The sequence below is a fragment of the Polyodon spathula genome, chromosome 1 (assembly GCF_017654505.1).
Source record: "Polyodon spathula isolate WHYD16114869_AA chromosome 1, ASM1765450v1, whole genome shotgun sequence".
Taxonomy (NCBI): domain Eukaryota; kingdom Metazoa; phylum Chordata; class Actinopteri; order Acipenseriformes; family Polyodontidae; genus Polyodon; species Polyodon spathula.
Genome location: NC_054534.1, coordinates 42,067,195 through 42,085,941, shown reverse-complemented (window position 1 = coordinate 42,085,941; position 18,747 = coordinate 42,067,195). Strand labels below are relative to the sequence as shown.

General features: G+C 35.3%; 1 protein-coding gene across 1 annotated transcript in view; it reads right to left on the bottom strand.

The window, feature by feature from the left end:
- Positions 1–16,899, bottom strand: part of LOC121318864 (guanine nucleotide-binding protein subunit alpha-14-like) — a 38,410-nt gene extending 21,511 nt beyond the window's left edge. Inside the window, exon 1 of the mRNA XM_041256003.1 lies at positions 16,393–16,899. Coding sequence (XP_041111937.1) covers positions 16,393–16,513 — 121 coding nt within the window. The 5' untranslated portion in view covers positions 16,514–16,899. The remainder of the gene's footprint in view (positions 1–16,392) is intronic.
- Between the last annotated feature and the right edge of the window lie 1,848 nt (positions 16,900–18,747).

Genomic DNA, 18,747 nt, shown 5'->3' with positions numbered 1-18,747 from the left:
AATTGGTAAAGGCAGTTTGATTTAGTTTTATAACTACTGGCAGCTACATCATAGAACTTTTATCTGTGAATTTTCATTACCCCCTTCTGCCAGCACAACTGATATCAAACAGCACTGCATTATGAGATCTAATCCAAAAATAACAAATTCAGGTGCCAAACATTAAATAGTGACCAAGCCCCAAGCTTTATAGATCAAACGGTACCTAGTAATAAAAGTATGCCAACTAGCTTATTTTTATAGTCGTTTATTTTAAATAGATTCTTTTGGTAGATAATTACCATATATTGTAAGGGCGATAGAAAACGTTACTGCATTGATAAAGAAGCATGCAGTCATGCAGTATTCCCTGTCCAGGACAAGGAGACAATACTAATGTTAAAATGTCACAGTCTCTGTAAATGAGAGCCAGGGTTTACTCTGGAATGAGAGAGCATGGGGATGTGAGCTTTTAAAGATAACCCTATACCTTGTTTCTAACAACAAAATTGTTGGAGGTAAGCAATCGCTGTAACGTAGGTGAACATACAGTAGGATCCAAAGCCTGAGAGAAATGTGTCAACTCATTTGGAAAGGTAATACTCTTCTGTTCAAGTGTATGCCAAGAAAAAGTTCTTCAGATTCTGAGTACAGGAGTGCATGCATCCTAAAAAGCAAGAAACATTGCCTGTAGAGTACTTACGTACATATTAACTTGTCTTCACAAACTCAGCTCAAGTCTGAACATTTCACCCTAAACAGTTTTCCAAAATATTAAATACAGTTTCTGTTAGAAACAGTGGTAGAATATGCTACTAAAAGAAACATTTTTATAGAATTACAGCTTCTGTGAAACGTGAACCAAAGTAATTTTGCTTCCCAACCACCAAGATAAGCTACAAGAGTTCTCCAATGACAGTTTGAGCGGTGGGAGATGAAACTACTGAAACCACCCTCTCTTAGTTATTGAACTGGGTAATGTGGACGATAAATAATATCAGCTATTGTAGGACATGTACACAATATGTCAACAGGCATTTTTCTGTGGTCTCTAAATGCAATCTTCAAACTTCATTTATTTGTTTATAATCCTGATCCGGACTTTGTCCAGGTTAATTGGCCAAAAAAGGTGGAAATAAGTACTCACAGCTCTGTAGAGTACAATGCATCTCTGGCAGCCCGTTCAGTAATTTGCATACATCAGATTTTGGTGGCAGAGGGTGAGCAGGAAAGAAAACCACAGAGTTGCTTATTTGTTTATTGGTTCAGTTTAGTTTTGTTTACTTCTGACCTCAGTTAGTGTCTCTGCTTCAGTATTTGTTTGTTAGGTACAACTGTACAGTTAATGCTCAAACATTTGTGTTATTTAAGAAGCAATTACACGCATATATTGTGAGAAACCGATTGATGCTTTTCTTGCCTTTGCTGCATGTAGCTTTGTAACTTATCATTACCCTTCTGACATCTGTAACTCCAACTTTAAAGTTTTATTCTTAGTTTCCAGCTCATCACACACTGTAGCATTGTCTTTTGTCGCGATACTGCAATCTTAAACCGGATCCACACCCGGACGATCAGTTGTGCAACTTGTTTGTTTGCAACTGAATCGCTTAAGCCAGGGACATATTGTCCAATGCGATCAATAGCAACAACATTTTTCAGTCACATCGGGCAGTGTGTTATGCTTTGCGATGCAATTTTACAGGATCGGCTGAACGATTTCAATCGGCTCGCAAAGTTTAAACATGTTTAATATTTTGTGATGAAACTGGTTGCTTACAGTAGAGACAAGAGCCTCTTTCAAGCGATCCGCTAAGTGATTTGTAGTGATGTTTTTTATCATATGCACGGTTGCGAAATATCATTGGTTGTTAGTCTCCTGACTGTTTTTTACTTTCCTGTGGTAAAGAGGAGTTATATTTTTAAAAGATGTCAACTATGAAAGTTAACTGGGGCGAGGACGCCATCAAATGTTTGTCAGAATTGATTCAGGAGAGGGAGATATTATGGAAAGTAAATGACAAATCATACCGAAATTTTCTTTATGAGATTCAGCAATGCAAGACTTTGTGCTGGAGAATCGTAGGTGGGAGAGTCTAGGGGTGGTTTGAGACATGTAATACTAATTAAGATATTTTGTTTTTTGTTGCCTGAGTATTTATTTATTATTGTTCTTGTTGTTGTTGTTGCAGGAGAGGGGTCATGAAAGGACAATAAATAAACATACTTAATTTTCTTTTGAAATCTGGCTGGACATTTCCTTAGAACTCTCAACATTATTGTTAGTAAGCAAAATTACATTTTATACGTACACAGAAAGGTTTGTTGATTTTATGAAGTTTGCATCAGTTAACATTGCTGGTTTTTCATTTTCGCTATGTTATATGTTTTTTACATAACATATGAAAATTAAATAATACAAATATTACTTTGCCTTGCTTTTGTGCTTACCTGTAAATAGTTGTCTTTTAGCACCTGGTAGACTGCAGCACACACATCAGGGATGATCACAGACAGGACCTGTTTGAAGATTCTATGTAGATATCTCAACCTTGTATAGTGCTACCTGTAGCCAGGTATTGCAGTGTCACTGACAGTCTCTCTTCTGCCAGGATAGCTGCTCTGTAGAAAATATCTTTCTTTTCAATTACAGGTTTTTTTAAATTTATCCATCTGTAAAAATGTCCTGCATTTCTCTGTGTCTTCAAGTCTGAACTCCTGGACAAGGGCATGATATGCCCCCTGTTTCTGATGACACTTCAGCCAACGTCTTGACCAGTATTTACGTGGCTTCACTTCTGCTTTTAATATTGCATTTAAAATAACTACTGTTGAGATGACTATAACAGAAAGTTCCTCATCAGTAACTAGTGAAGCCATTGTTTACTAAAGATGATGACAGATTGAAGGAAAACTGACAGTACCAGCAGGGTCAGCATAATTGCCAAGGAAAAAAAAAACTACACACACTTCCAAATGTGGGAAACTTGTTGCACAACTAGTTACTCAGGTGTGGACAAAGCAGTTGCAGATGATTAAGTTGCGCAATTTCGAGAGCGATTTGGTTGCGCTACTGTTTGCTCAGGTGTGGACCGGCTTTAGGGACAGAACAAAGTAATCAAAATAATAATAAAGAAATAAAGAGAACACCTTTGTTTTGTTGCAGGCTAAACATTTTAAAGTCTTTCTCCCTCCTCTTCATTACCTCCTCTGCAACTATATCTCCCTTCTGGGGGAAGGTGGTCCTCCAAACTATATTTTATATTACTAGAAGCTATCAATGCTGTCCCTCAATCTTAGAATGTTCAATTAGTGCAAAATGAATTCATGAAAACTTTGAAATTGACTTTTCAAGAATCATTGCTCTTAGGAAGGTTGTACATTAAGTGAAGACACAAAGCACAGCTTCAATAAAGGATGTGGTCATCCAACAGTACCTATTTGTAGCTGCTACCATTCATTCCAACACTCTGCAAACACCAGCTGATGCAAATGTGTTCAAGAGTCTCAGTGACACTGGCATGGAATGTAAAATGCAGATTATAGTACTGTACTTCAGAATTGTTACAAACCAATTAAGACCAATAAACTCCAGTGCTGACACCTGTCCTTCTAACTATTGTACATTGTCATAGGTATACGTTTACTGATTTATGCAAGATCTTTGTTTCACAACATTGTACAAACAGAAACAGCTGTCTATAATTGCTCCTGGTTGAAAGTTTGCAGTAAAGATACAAATACCAAATGTGCAATACCAAATTTCCAGTGTATTATCAACTGTAAAATAATACACATGTTTACCATATTGTTACATTTGTCCAATAATTTATTCAGCTGACCTACAGAGCCATCATTTCTATTTGGAGCTGTCTAACTAACAGTAATGTAACAATTTGCTTCCCCACTTAGAATTAGGCCTGACACAGTACAGTACACTTCATAATGGACAGCTGCTAAACATAATCAGTATGTTTGTCAGAATGCCTTCAAACTGCTAAATTATATTGCAAGAATCTGCAGTGTATAGTTGTCCATAAGGTTCCTGTAACAGGGGTGTTTGTTACGTGTGTGGGTATACACTGATTGACAGGAGAGACACAGAGGTTGATGTTGAAATGCTGCTCAGGCATCCAGGTATTATTGACAGGTTTTAATACAAATCATGTGATGCTACCAGAAATGGTAGCTCACGGAGAACATACGTTCAGATGTACAAAAAGTCCAAAATAAAACACCTTTCAAAATACAGCTAATAAAACAAAATTTGGCATACAAGTGGCCGAGCGCAACCTCAGTTTAAAGGAGGGTCCACTCCAGGAACCTCCTCCCTGACACAGATCTAAATACATTTTTGTGAGATTAAAATCCCTTAAATGAATCCTCCTGCATTACACACTAGGATCCCAGTTACTGCACACGGTGGTCCTAGTTTCAGTGATCTTGGTCAACACATGGTGATCACACATATTTGATTCACTCACTCTTGATTTACAGTCATGAAGAACAAAGCATTTCACTAATTTTGTAACCTTTCAAATAAATCATTTGCACCTGAGCTGATTTAGGGCTGCAGTAGCAAAGGGGTTGAACACTTATGCAACTGACATTAATCTGTTTTTCTCTGTAATTCTTATTTATTTCTATTTTACATGCATTTTGTAACTTCATCAATGTGAAGTAGTTTGTGTAGATTCTACATATAGTCTAATTTGAAAGTGTCGTGGAGTACGTTCAGGTGTCAACAAAATGTGAACATTTTGCAGGGGGTTGAATACTTCTGCAAACCACTGTGTGTGTGTGTGTGTGTGTATATATATATATATATATATATATATATATATATATATATATATATATATATATATATATATATATATATATTCCAATGTACCATTTGTAATTTAGTAATATGAGAGAATTGGTCAGGGGTCTGAATACTTTTACAAGGCACTATATATATATATATATATATATATATATATATATATATATATATATATATATATATATATATATATAGCTCTGGAAAAAATTAAGGGACCACTGCAAAATTATCAGTTTCTCTGGTTTTACTATTTATAGGTATGTGTTTGTGTTTTATTCTATAAACTACTGACAACATTTCTCCCAAATTCCAAATAAAAATACTGTCATTTAGAGCATTTATTTGCAGAAAATGACAACTGGTCAAAATAATAAAAAAGATGCAGTGTTGTCAGACCTTGAATAATGCAAAGAAAATAAGTTCATATTCATTTTTAAACAACACAATATTAATGTTTTAACTTAGGAAAAGTTCAGAAATCAATATTTGGTGGAATAACCCTGATTTTCAAGCACAGCTTTCATGTGTCTTGGCATTCTCTCCACCAGTCTTTCACATTGATGTTGGGTGACTTTATGCCACTCCTGGCGCAAAAATTCAAGCAGCTCGGCTTTGTTTGATGGCTTGTGACCATCCATCTTCCTCTTGATCACATTCCAGAAGTATTCAATGGGGTTCAGGTCTGGAGATTGGGCTGGCCATGACAGGGTCTTGATCTGGTGGTCCTCCATCCACACCTTGATTGACCTGGCTGTGTGGCATGGAGCATTGTCCTGCTGGAAAAAATATCCTCAGAGTTGGGGAACATTGTCAGAGCATAAGGAAGCAAGTTTTCTTCTAGGACAACCTTGTACTTGGCTTGATTCATGCCAAAGCTGCCCGATTCCAGCCTTGCTGAAGCACCACCAGATAATCACCGATCCATCACCACATTTCACAGTAGGTGCGACATACTGTGGCTTGTAGGCCTCTCCAGGTCTCCGTCTAACCATCAGACGACCAGACGTTGGGCAAAGCTGAAAATTGGACTCATCTGGGGGTGCTTCAGCAAGGCTGCAATCGGGCAGATTTGTCTTTGTGAAGGGCGCATGAATGGAGTGAAGCAGATTCTCTTGCAGTATTTTCCTGTATTTTGCTCCATCCATTCTTCCTTCAATTGTAACAAAATGCCCAGTCCCTGCTGATGAAAAGCATCCCCACAGCATGATGCTGCCACCACCATACTTCACTGTAGGGATGGTGTGTCTTGAGGCATGGGCAGTGTTAGGTTTGCGCCACACACAGCGTTTGAGTTGTGGTCAAAAAGCTCTATCTTGGTCTCATCTGACCACAAAACCTTTTCCCACATCGCAGCTGGGTCACTCTCATGCTTTCTGGAAAATTCCAGACATGCTTTCAGATGGTACTTTTTGAGTAATGGCTTCTTTCTTGCCACCCTCCCATACAGGCCAGTGTTATGCAGAGCTCTTGATATGGTTGACTGGTGCACCATTACTCCACTCCCAGCCACTGAACTCTGTAGCTCCTTCAAAGTGATTGTTGGCCTCTCTGTGGCTTCTCTCACAAGTCTCTTTCTTGTTTGAGTGCTGAGTTTTGAGGGCCGGCCTTTTCTTGGCAGTGCCTGGGTGGTGTGATGCAGCTTCCACTTCCTGATTATTGATCCAACTGTGCTCACTGGGATATCCAAACACTTGGATATTATTTTGTACCCTTTCCCTAATCTATGCATTTGTATTACTTTATCTCTAACTTCTGTAGAATGCTCTTTGGTCTTCATTTTCCTTCAGATTCACAGCCTTACCAATGATCCTTCAACAGTGGGGTTTTTATCCAGAAACTGTGACAGCAACTTTAATGGTTCACAGGTGGAGGCCAAAGGTAAGGTAATTGTGTCCTCGTTAGGGCAATTTCTTTCATCGGTGCAAACTGGGAGCTTCCACAGCACAGGGGTTGAATACTTAAGCAAGCAAGATATTTCAGTTTTTTCTTTTTCTTAAAAATATTTCCCAACATAAAACCAATGTCACCTTACAATAATTGATTCTGAGTTTCAGTGTTTAAAAATAAAATATCAAACAGAACAAAATTTCAATGTACCATTTGTAATTACGTTATATGAGAGAATTGGTCAGGGGTCTGAATACTTTTGCAAAGCACTGTAGATATATATATATATATATATATATATATATATATATATATATATATATATAGTGACCATAGACGTGGGCTGGTCATGAATGGTAAATATTTGGGTCCTAGCGTATTATGGTATACAGGAACGGGGCACTGGAAAGTTACCTGATTGAGCAGGGAAAGACTACATCTCCCAAGAAACAATGCGGGGGTTGTAGTTAATAGGGCCTACAAAAATGGCAGCCACCAAAGAAACTACAAGGGCAAGCAGTACATAGGGTTTAACTGAAATGTAAACCAGCACAGCTGCAGGTGTTTAAGAGGTGTTAGTTTTGCAAGTGGCTGGACTGATTGACAATAAAAGGAAATGATCTGCTTTGTTCAGGGTCGAGCTGGTGGAGGCTTATGGTGGTTGCGGTTAGACTTTGTGGAGAAAGGATAAGTTAAGGAAAAGACAAAAAGAAATACGAAGGAACAGGTTTAAAATTGGTAAGTAGCTTAGCTACCCAGGGAAGGGGGAGATAGTGAAGTCAGATCTCATAACAGAGATAGATATTGTTTAGATTTGTTTTGTTTGTTACAAATAAATACAGACACCGTGCTGTTTTATTTCATTTCTGTGCTCCTGTGATTCTATCTTCTTACACCAAAGAAGACAGTGGAAACGGTCCTGCAAGTGGCAGACTTACCCCGGTGTGGTGTGTCATATATATATATATATATATATATATATATATATATATATATATATATATATATATATATATATATATATATATATATATACAGCTCTGGAAAAAATTAAGAGACCACTGCAAAATTATCAGTTTCTCTGGTTTTACTATGTGTTTGGGTAAAATGAACATTTTTGTTTTATTCTATAAACTACTGACAACATTTCTCCCAAATTCCAAATAAAAATATTGTCATTTAGAGCATTTATTTGCAGAAAATGACAACTGGTCCTCAGAGTTGGGGAACATTGTCAGAGCAGAAGGAAGCAAGTTTTCTTCCAGGACAACCTTGTACTTGGCTTGATTCATGCGCCCTTCACAAAGACAAATCTGCCCGATTCCAGCCTTGCTGAAGCACCCCCAGATGAGTCCAATTTTTAGCTTTGCCCAACGTCTGGTCGTCTAATGGTTAGACGGAGACTTGGAGAGGCCTACAAGCCACAGTGTCTCGCACCCACTGTGAAATGTGGTGGAGGATCGGTGATGATCTGGGGGTGCTTCAACAAGGCTGGAATCGGGCAGCTTTGGCATGAATCAAGCCAAGTACAAGGTTGTCCTGGAAGAAAACTTGCTTCCTTCTAATACAAAAAAAGACAGTTTAGAAAGACCTGTGCAATATCCATAAATACTGAGCCTCTTCTGCCTGAGCTACAGAATCCAGTGATGTCAAATGAGTGAATTTTACAAAAGGCTGCCACTTGCTCCTATTGAAACCACCACTGTTGTTTAACCTTTTTTAACTGTTAAGTTTTTTCAGAACTGAATTAAAAATATATTACCATAATTATTACAAATTATACTACAGTTCTTAAACAACTACAGTGTTGGTCAGTTTTCTATTGCCGCATTAATTGTTTCTCAGTGTCCTTGCTCTGACTGATGAGCCTCTGTATTGTCACTGCATTTCTGGTGTGCTTACTTATTTAAGTTCGTTAGGAGCAACTGTATCTACAAAGAGCGTTTGTTTTTTGCATCAAATGCATTACACTGATGTTGTTGTACACTAGAATTACAAATAAGTGATCAAATGAATACAGAATACTGTACTAAATGGAGTCCAGACAGTTTCTTGTAAAAAAAAATGCTTCTTTACTTTTCTTAAATATACCTAATTACACAGTTACCAGCCATGAACAAAGTATAAGGCATATCACACAGCACTGAAAACAAAACGAAAGGGAAACTACAATAAGCAGTTCTTATTTGATGTATTATTAATAGGAACAAGACTTTTTAAATAATGTACTTAAATCTAATCTGTGATCAAATATTTCATAACATAATTGAGATAAAACATAGTAAATGAATTATGCTGAAATCAATGTTGAATGGTAGCTGAAGAGATGCATTGGGAAAGGCAGTGAAAACATGATTGCTTTAATTTCAGTTTATTGGAATGGAGTTAGCTTTAAGAATTACAAATATCACAGCAAGTTCAGGTATCCTATCGGTAGTTAAGCCTTTTTTAAATATCAAAATACACGTGTCAGCATAGACTAAAAAAAAAAAAAAAAACATGTGTAAAATCACATTTATGACACAAATGAAAACAAACAACTTTAATGTAGTTGTTATTTATATCTGTGGTAGTTTGATACTGATCAGCTGATTTCCTTAGCAAGCTACAATCAACCAGGTGGTGCAATCGGCATACAGGCTCAGATTCATTCAAATACTTGAGCTATCAAGGATTCGCCTTACGGAAACAAAAAAGCACAAAGCATGACCTCAAGAAAAATAGGCAGCTTAAAAGGTCATATGCAGAGCCTTTACAGCCAAAGTACCGAGTGCACAGCGGTTGAAGGAATTTTAAACGATTTATTCCAAATTCGCACATGCTGTATTTGCAAACAACACCCTGAATTTGGTGATTGATGTTGAAAGTACTGAATGTTATTCTAAACGTTGCTAAAATCTATCAGTATATTTGCATTTAACATAGTTTATTATGGTTTGCTGTGTTTGTTAACATGCTTTACCATACTGTACCTCTGTGGGCTTTACAATCCTTTCCTATGCTTTACCACGCTATCTTTTATTACACTTTTTTTTTGGTATCATAAACCACGACCCTTAAACACAAGCATTAGAATAGCCCTTACCAGGTTTTGAAAATAGTTTATTTTTACTAAGACTACAAGATTGGTTTACAACAACAGAATGAAAAACTATGTAGTAGCAAAATAATTATTTAAATCCTGTCTGCCATCTACTCGTTTGTTGATTGGCAGACAGTTTATCTTCCAGCACGACATCGACCCAAAGCATACGGCTAAGTCAACTCTGGAATCCTCTAAGAAAAATAAAATACTTTGGACTGTTCTGAGCTGAAGGAAATATGAAAGACAGAATGGGCCCAGATTTCACCAATAATAAGCAACATACTGGCTTAGAATTATCATTAACTTATGAAGCAGCAATAAAAGCAAAAGGAGGTAACACAAAATATGAAAGTCAATTTTATCATGAAAAAATATTTGGAATAGCTTTTATTTTTTTATCAAGACTGTTTGTTAAACTAACAGAAATTGTGTATTTTTGGGCTTTGTCATATTAATTAGTGGCTAATGTTCACTAAATGCTTGTATTTGACATGTTTTCTTGAATTACCTTATATTAAGTGCAAGGTGCCAATAATTTTGTCTGTGACTGTATATGTCTCTTAAAATGCAACATTTGTTTATACAAAAAAATGTAGTTGCCTATTTGAATTTTAAATCATAAAAGTTCGACTTATTCCAAGAAGAAACATACGCTGCTCAGCAAAGTGATTTGCTAAGCAAATCTGAGAAATGGAGCTTAAAGTAACAAGTGATCAGCAAATTCATTTACATAAAGGGGCTGTTGAAAGTGCAAACAATTGCAGCTGCAAAATTCAAATTGTCTCGCAGCCAGAAAATAATTTTGCACTGTGGCCTATGTTACCTTAAAAGCAATGCAAGTTACTCAACACACACAAATAATGAACTGCAATCTTGATTATATATATATATTATATCTCTCTATATATATATATATATATATATATATATATATATATATATATATATATATATATATATATATATATATATATATATATAAGAGAGAATACTTGCATGTCTCCAGTCATATGACCTAATGCGGTGAAGTAATTGGTTGTTGACTTTGAGACTTGCAAATGGGTATAACTAGGGGCCTGGAAAATTCACTGTATTTTTTTTTAAAGAAATTCACAAAAGACAATAAAAAAAATTAAAATTCAAGAAACTGCCATTTTATTAAAAAAAAAACACACGCAAATTTTTTTTTTAAATAAATCACCTGAAAACACATTTATTATTTACATTATATTTTACTAATGTAAGTTGCCTAAATTGTTTTATCATTGATAGTTCATCAAGAACACAAAAACCAAGGCTGAAACATTATAACAATTAGCCTAGCGACTGAGTCAACTCTTTAAAATGTACATTGGAACATTGGAACTCGAGTCGCTATTGAAACAATCTTTAAAACAAGCAGACAAAATAGATTTTTAAAAACAACTGTGAATTCAGCAACAGTTTTGAGTTTTGTAAACCTTAAAAACTTTAACTGACACATTAATTAAAATGAGCATGTAATTCCCATAGGGTATTTTGCTGCCTCTTACCCCAAAATAACAAACACAAGAGAACCTTTAACTTCTAACCTAAAATGACAAAACAAAAGCTTTTGTGTTTTCTTTATACACACTACATTTCAAGTAGTATGTAGAAATGTCATTGTACAGTCTTCTCCATCTTGCCCTTGTCCGAAGGTTTTCCTGCCTGTCCTAAACAAGAGCCAAGTGTCACCACATCAGGAAGTGACCACAGCAGCCATCCTGAAGCCAATCACAGGTCTCTGAAGGTATGTGGTTTTACACAGCTCTTAATTACTCGCTTCTGCAATGTTTTGCACCTTATCAGAAGAGGTGCAACGTTTTTGGAGGGTCAACATGCAAGGCAAAATCCTTGCATCTCATTATAATGTTTGCGCCCGCTTAGCATTCCAGATCCCCATCCAATTCCATACTCTTTTCTTCATTTGAATATATTTCAATATCATTTAAATGGATTAATTATGGCAAAGTGCTAATTTCACAGCGGGTGCAGAACACCAGGTGAAAACCATTCTTTACATACGCCACATTTTTTGTGACCGCTAAAGTCACACTTTGCACCAGTTAAACATGCTTTTTGGCAGCAATATGGGTTTTTTGCAGCCTCACCACTTTGCACATATCCTTACATCGGCCCGAAAGAATGACAACAGAAGTGTGGTGGTTTTATGTTGCATTCGCCCAGCAAGGGTTACTGTTGAGCACCTAGCAATAACTGGATAATTAGTGTGGCAATCACTTTAATCCATTTTATGGCTGCAGATTTTATTACAGCAGTGGACTGTTGATGTCAAAAGATTGACCTTTGATGTCTTCAGGCAAGGCAACAATAAAAAGTGTCAGTAGCCAGATTAGGAGAATATACTGTTTTTCTCCAAATGCCTCAAGAGAACTTTTAACATTATGTTGTTGAATGCAGTTTATTTGTATCAGATAGTTTGTAACAGATAAAAATAATGTCATGTTAAGATTCTAATCTACAGATAATTGTATAAGGTGATACTGACCTGCTCTGATCTTGTGGGGTAGATAGATATATAGATTTGTCTAACATGTACCAAGCCTTATTTCCTGACTCTTTCACACAACCAAATATTAGAGTTCTTAGAATAAAACTTAAAAGGCATATTACAGTACTGAAAAGTAAAATAAAATATTTAAGTTGCATGAAAGCAACATTTAGAAATATAGAGTTCATATATATTATAATATCCATCTGGATTACAGTACCCAATACTGAAGTGAGAATGAAACAGAAGTATTGTTTATATTTATGCCTTCATGGAAATGCAATAGTGGGACACATTTATGAAACAAAGGAACATCCGCTCCTTTATTAAATTAGCAACGGTTATCTGATTTTGATTTAATCTTTCCCCACAACAGGTTATTTACATTTAATTAACAACTAGCTTCCCTGTTCCTGCTTCAGCTGCATTTATTGGCACATGCCAAATAGAGTCAAATTACAGCACACATGGAGAACAGGCATGCCATTTTATTTGAACATCACATATTTTATTAAATGTTTAATGCCATGTACTGTAAGTACCAATTCACTACTCATGCCTTTCAAACTGGATTCTGGCTTCAGCAACGGTACACCTTCTAAAACTCTAGAGCATCCCAGCTGCCTCATCAAAGCAACAGTATATTTTGGGCATGAGAATGTTTTCTGGCCAACCAACCAAACATTTGAAACTTTTGATCTGAAAACTTTCATGCTCACCATCAACACTACTTTACATGAAATGTAATCAGTCGCTAACTCCGAAGGAAACCTACCCAGCCTCAGCAGCAATTTTGCTTAAAAAAAAAAAAAAGCCTTAAAAAACTTCCCATCGACGATTTGTTAAACCGCCCAAACATTCATATACAACAGATAGCCCTATAAGACAGCAGTGACCAACACATTTCAATGAACAGGCCCCCCCTGAAACCTTTCGTGCTGAAGTCTTGTGATGATATCTGACTTGCTATGATATTTTTTAACAGTATTTAAAATATAAAGAAGCTTCTGACTTACAAATCTAAAAATGAACAAAACAACAAAGTACAAATAAATACATATATAAATAAATAAATAAATCACAACAATTGGGTGGTTTACTGCAATGTGCTTTGTGTATTGTGTGATTTCCTGAAAAACTGCAAAATGCATACAAAGAAAACAGTGACATGTCTTCAATATTCAGTATTAAGCTTGATGTAAAAAACTGGACTTCTCCTTTCAGGTTCACAATTAGGGGGGGGCAGCGCACTGCGACCAATAATAACAATTGATCTGTGACCCTGTGTTAGCTTATGTACAGATCAAAAGACCCACATTCAAATGGAGTATTATGCTGTGAGGTTGAGCTCAATGGCAACACAAACATGTTAACCAGATCAGAAGTGTACCTTAGGGAAACACTGGCTAATTGTGCTTCTGTTAGAATCTTTAATGCTGCACTTAAGATAAACTCGTCCGGTAACCACATAGAGACTGGAATGGGTGACTTATGAGAAAATGTTAGTGCTTGCACTCAGCATATTGCATTTAAATACATACTTTAAGATGCAGTGACTGCATGGGGTCAACAAATCAGTCATAATATAGCAGATAGAGCAACATCCCATTTACAGTACATTCCTGCAGCTTTTCAGCATTCACTCAAATTTTATCTTCCCTACTTTAAACTAGATATTGCACTTTAAATTCAATTGTAGATCACCAGTCATACGTTGCGTTTAATAGATTTATTGCACGATCCCCTTTACACGATAAGAGACTAGACTTATACAGTAATATACAATAGTCAAATCTGTGACTTATCTGCTTCACAACAAGTGCAATTTACAAGGCAGCTTCAAATAATGAAACAATAGTCTCCTAAAATGACAGAATTACACTGTGGATCTGATCTAAAGGGGATATTTGTTCTAGTATGAGAGGGCAGCAAAAGCAAAAACTTTCCTTCCAGCATTACTTCTAACTGTTGGTATTTTAAAATTATTTAGTATCACCGACATTAGGAATAAACAGTGAATTTGATCTGATCTGCCTATAGATCCTGGATTTGCCTCAGATACTTGATTTACTTGGCAGAACTTTGCAATCACAGACCGCTCAACTGAAATTAAGTAGTTTAAAAGGTGATAAACATAAATGATATATTTACTTACTTACTTACTAATAATTACTTTTAAATGTGAAGCATTTACTTATTATTATTATTATTATTATTATTATTATTATTATTATTAGTAGTAGTAGTAGTAGTAGTAGTAGTAGTAGTAGTATCATTTATTAATTGTTTACTATAAACAGAAGCATATATATATATATATATATATATAGAGAGAGAGAGAGAGAGAGAGAGAGAGAGAGAGAGAGAGAGAGTACTGGGAAAAAAGCACAGACTGAAAAATAAAGTTTCTTTGGATAATGGAACACCTGAACAAGTTAAATAGTGGGTGTGTTATCCAGGATGCAACTCCCTTTGTACTTCTGACCACATATTTTATTATAAAGCAGAACAGGGGACTCAATCACAGAAACAACAGATGAGGTTTGAACAATGAAAATGCTCCTCTTTGCTACAAACAAAATTGTAACAGGACTGTAACTACTCCTGCAAAACACTACTATTGTATACTCTCTTCAGCCCAAATGTAAGGACAACCTCCTTTAAATAACCCTACTGCCAGGTCCTAAAGCACAGAAACGCGTGTGTGTTCTGCAGTAGGATAGTTCCATAAACATAACTATTAGAGCTTACAAATTCTAACTGGAAATAAAAGGAAAATATTACTGAGTATACATTTTTCAATATTTATTTGTTTTATCTATAAGGCCCTTGTCATTACTATGCTATCCTCACCCCCACCACGTTCTTTATCCTAACTCCCTTGAGAACTGGCAAAGAAGGAGTTTTGGTATGTTTTGATACAGTTTGGTAGTCTGCATTCTGCACCACTTTTTTGGAAAATGAATAAAAAACAAACCAACTGGAAATGCTACAATATCAAATGACATTAATCTTGGTGAATCTGTCTCATAGCTGCAAAATATCAACACATTGAGTAAGTCTTTATCCCCAGGCTAAAGTGTATTTTAATTGTGATCTTGTAGGGCAGAAAAGAAGTCTTTATCCTTCCCAAACTATGCAAAAACCAAGCCACCTAAAATGGCCCGAAGAAAACAACGAAACTGTGTCGCACAATATACTACAACCCCACGCCCATCCAGTTAGTGGAGTGTGGCTTTTAAATTGATCTCTAGAATGCAAGCTTGGTCATGTGACCGAAAGCAATTCTTGAAAGGATAGCACATAATAAACACACACAAAGTGACCCTAACAAAACGGTATTCTTTCACTAACTGTCAGAGGGAGAATGCAAACCCGACAGCTCATTTCAAATACATCACTTTAGTAACACCGTCCTACAGAACATGACTGTATAGCTGCTCCAAGGAAAAGGTACATATCCCCATAAAAATAAAAAATAAATAAAAACATGTAGTAAGAATTATATGTGTTCCAATCTCACCTTCAAAGATAGAAAGCTAGCTTTGGTATATCTTTTTTGTGTACACACTGACTAACTGACGAAAACTTATTATTGCGAGATAATTATATATATATCTATATATATAAAGATAGATGATATATATATATATATAATATAGATATATATATATTATATATACTGTGGTGTGCGAATGATACAACTAACATCCGTTGCGAGTTATGGCCGGGGTTCTGCAGTGTCACTGCTTATACCGCGCCTTCTTCTGGTGTAGTGTCTGCATTGCTATGTTCAGCGAATTTACACTGGTCTATGTTTCATTAATTTAAACACGCACGCAGCTTCCCTGGGCCTGTCATGGAATCCGGCTAAAGAAGACGTTTAATATAAATAAAGATATTTCTCTCTGAGACAATTAATTCGGTTTATATAGTAAATAAAAGTATATTTTAATTAGTAGGAATTATAGGTGCGCTTTGCCGCTTTGGCACTCAGTTTCAGTTCGGAAGAAAGTAAAAGAAAGCTATCTTCCAAAAAAAAAATGTTTTAATTACAATATTTAAACAACTGCAACTCACCCAACAAAAGCAATTTAAACTCTCTGCGAGCGTCTCTCTTGTCCTTCCGCAGCTGTCTTTCAATTTCTTGATTTATCCTATGGCATTCCTTGTCTTCAGCAGACAGGCAACACCCAGCCATGATAAAAAATAAAAATAAAAAATTGAATTGAATCAAGTTATAATGATGTCTAGAGTTCAAAATGAAAATACGGTTCTGTAAATAACTCCTCCTGGACTTGCCAGCTCTGCTTTACTTCAAACTTTCAATCTCAGTAGTTCTGCCACAACACGGGTGGCTACAGTTGGAGTAACTTGTCTCTGCAAAATGAACAATAGAAGAAAACGTAAGGAAAAAAGCAATATCGCATTTGACAGATGAATCCTGGAGGAACACACTGTTATGGTTTAGTCCTTTGGTTTGTATAAGTGGGTGACGTCGATGCAGTGACAGGTTGTGGAGCTGAATGTCAAAGCAACCTGAGCACTTGACCAAATGGCAGTGAATGAAGTGGAGAGTGTTGGCAGATTACTTAGAGCATTTTTATCTTGCCGGAGTTACAAAGAGGCGGAGCGTCATTTTTTTTTTTTCCCCCACTTCTTGGGGATGCAAACCAGGGCCGTAAGGCATGGCCCTGTTACCGAAAACAGAAATTTCCTTAGAAATTGAAATGTATATGGATGTACACCTATATATATATATATATATATATATATATATATATATATATATATATATATATATATATATATATTAAAACCATCACAATGGGACCAAAAGTTTTTCATTTCAATCTACTGTAGAAATTCCTAATTCCTAAACTAGGACAGCTCTCTCCTATTATTTATTTATTATTATTATTATTATTATTAGTAGTTACCATTTTTAAATTTAAGTTGTATAAGTTCTGTTGGTCGTTTTTATATTTCTGGTATGTTTCTTTGCTTACGTTTTTGGGAGGGTGGTATTTATTTACGGAAGCTCATTAGCGTCACAAAGAAAAAATATTTATTGATTTATTACAAGTTCATATTGCGTTATTTACCAGTAATGATTGTGTTGTTATGAGATAGTTTTCATCAGAGGTGTCATAGTGTAGCATAAGTGCAGCTGACAGAGAAACTGTGAAGTATTTCTATTGTAGATAGCGTCAGTTTGTGCAAATCGGAATGCCTGGCTTTGTTGAACCTTCTTGCCTATCTATACATGTTTAGTACTATCATTAATACAACAGTACAAATCCCTTTCAAGCAAACGTAAAAGACGGAATCTGAATAGTGACATGAGTGGTGTGAATTAGCACAACTCTGCGGCAAAATAATGCAACCATTACTAGGAAATAATACAATATTCTTGCGAAAACCGCAATATGATCACGTAATAACGTAATAACTATTGCAAAATAAGGCAATATTATCTCGTAATTAAGTTTTTTTTCTTCTTTGTGGCGCTAATGAGCTTCTGTAATTGTCCATGTATTCAAAATGAGAGAATAATTGATTTGCCTAATATTTAAAGCTGCGAAAAGGAGCTGTGGAACACCATGTAAAGTACGTTATGGTACATGTAAGGTGATTATCCACTTTGCACTGCTGCTGTGTGAAACCTATTCACCAACACAACGCACAACACTATATATATATAATATATATATATATATATATATATATATATATATATATATATATATATATATATATATATATAGATAGATAGATAGATAGATAGATATAGATAGGACTCTATCTATCTATATATATATATATATATATATATATATATAATATATCTATATTATATATATATATTACTATTGTTTTTAATTAAAATAACTAAATAAATATATGTTTCGTATATGGAATTTATTGGTTTTGGAATATTATAATTTTTGTCCCACGGTGCCAGTTAAAAGTTTTTAGCTTTATTTAAATCACAAATACAAAATATTTGAGTAATTTTACTATTTTGTTAAAGTGTGAATTAAAGTAGGAGGCCTAAATCAGAACTGCACAACATTTTACCTTTTTATTTATTTATTTATTTTATTTATTTATTTATTAAATATATAAATGTAGCCCTCCCTACTCAGACATTACAAAGCATAACCTTCAGAGTCAAAGCTTTGATCTCTATGGGACTTGCATTTTAAACACAAATAACTTAATAACATAACAATTAACATTTTTAACCTTCAACATATGCCAAGAAACAATTCATATATCTGTTTACAAAGATAAATTCTAATTTCTCTTAATTATTAGCCTTAAGCACCCAGCTAAGGGTGTGTTTAACCGGAACCCAACCAGTGTTTAAATTTTTTATATGGTATATCAAAACAGCAACCAGGTCAGTACAGTATACAACTGAGGGCAAGA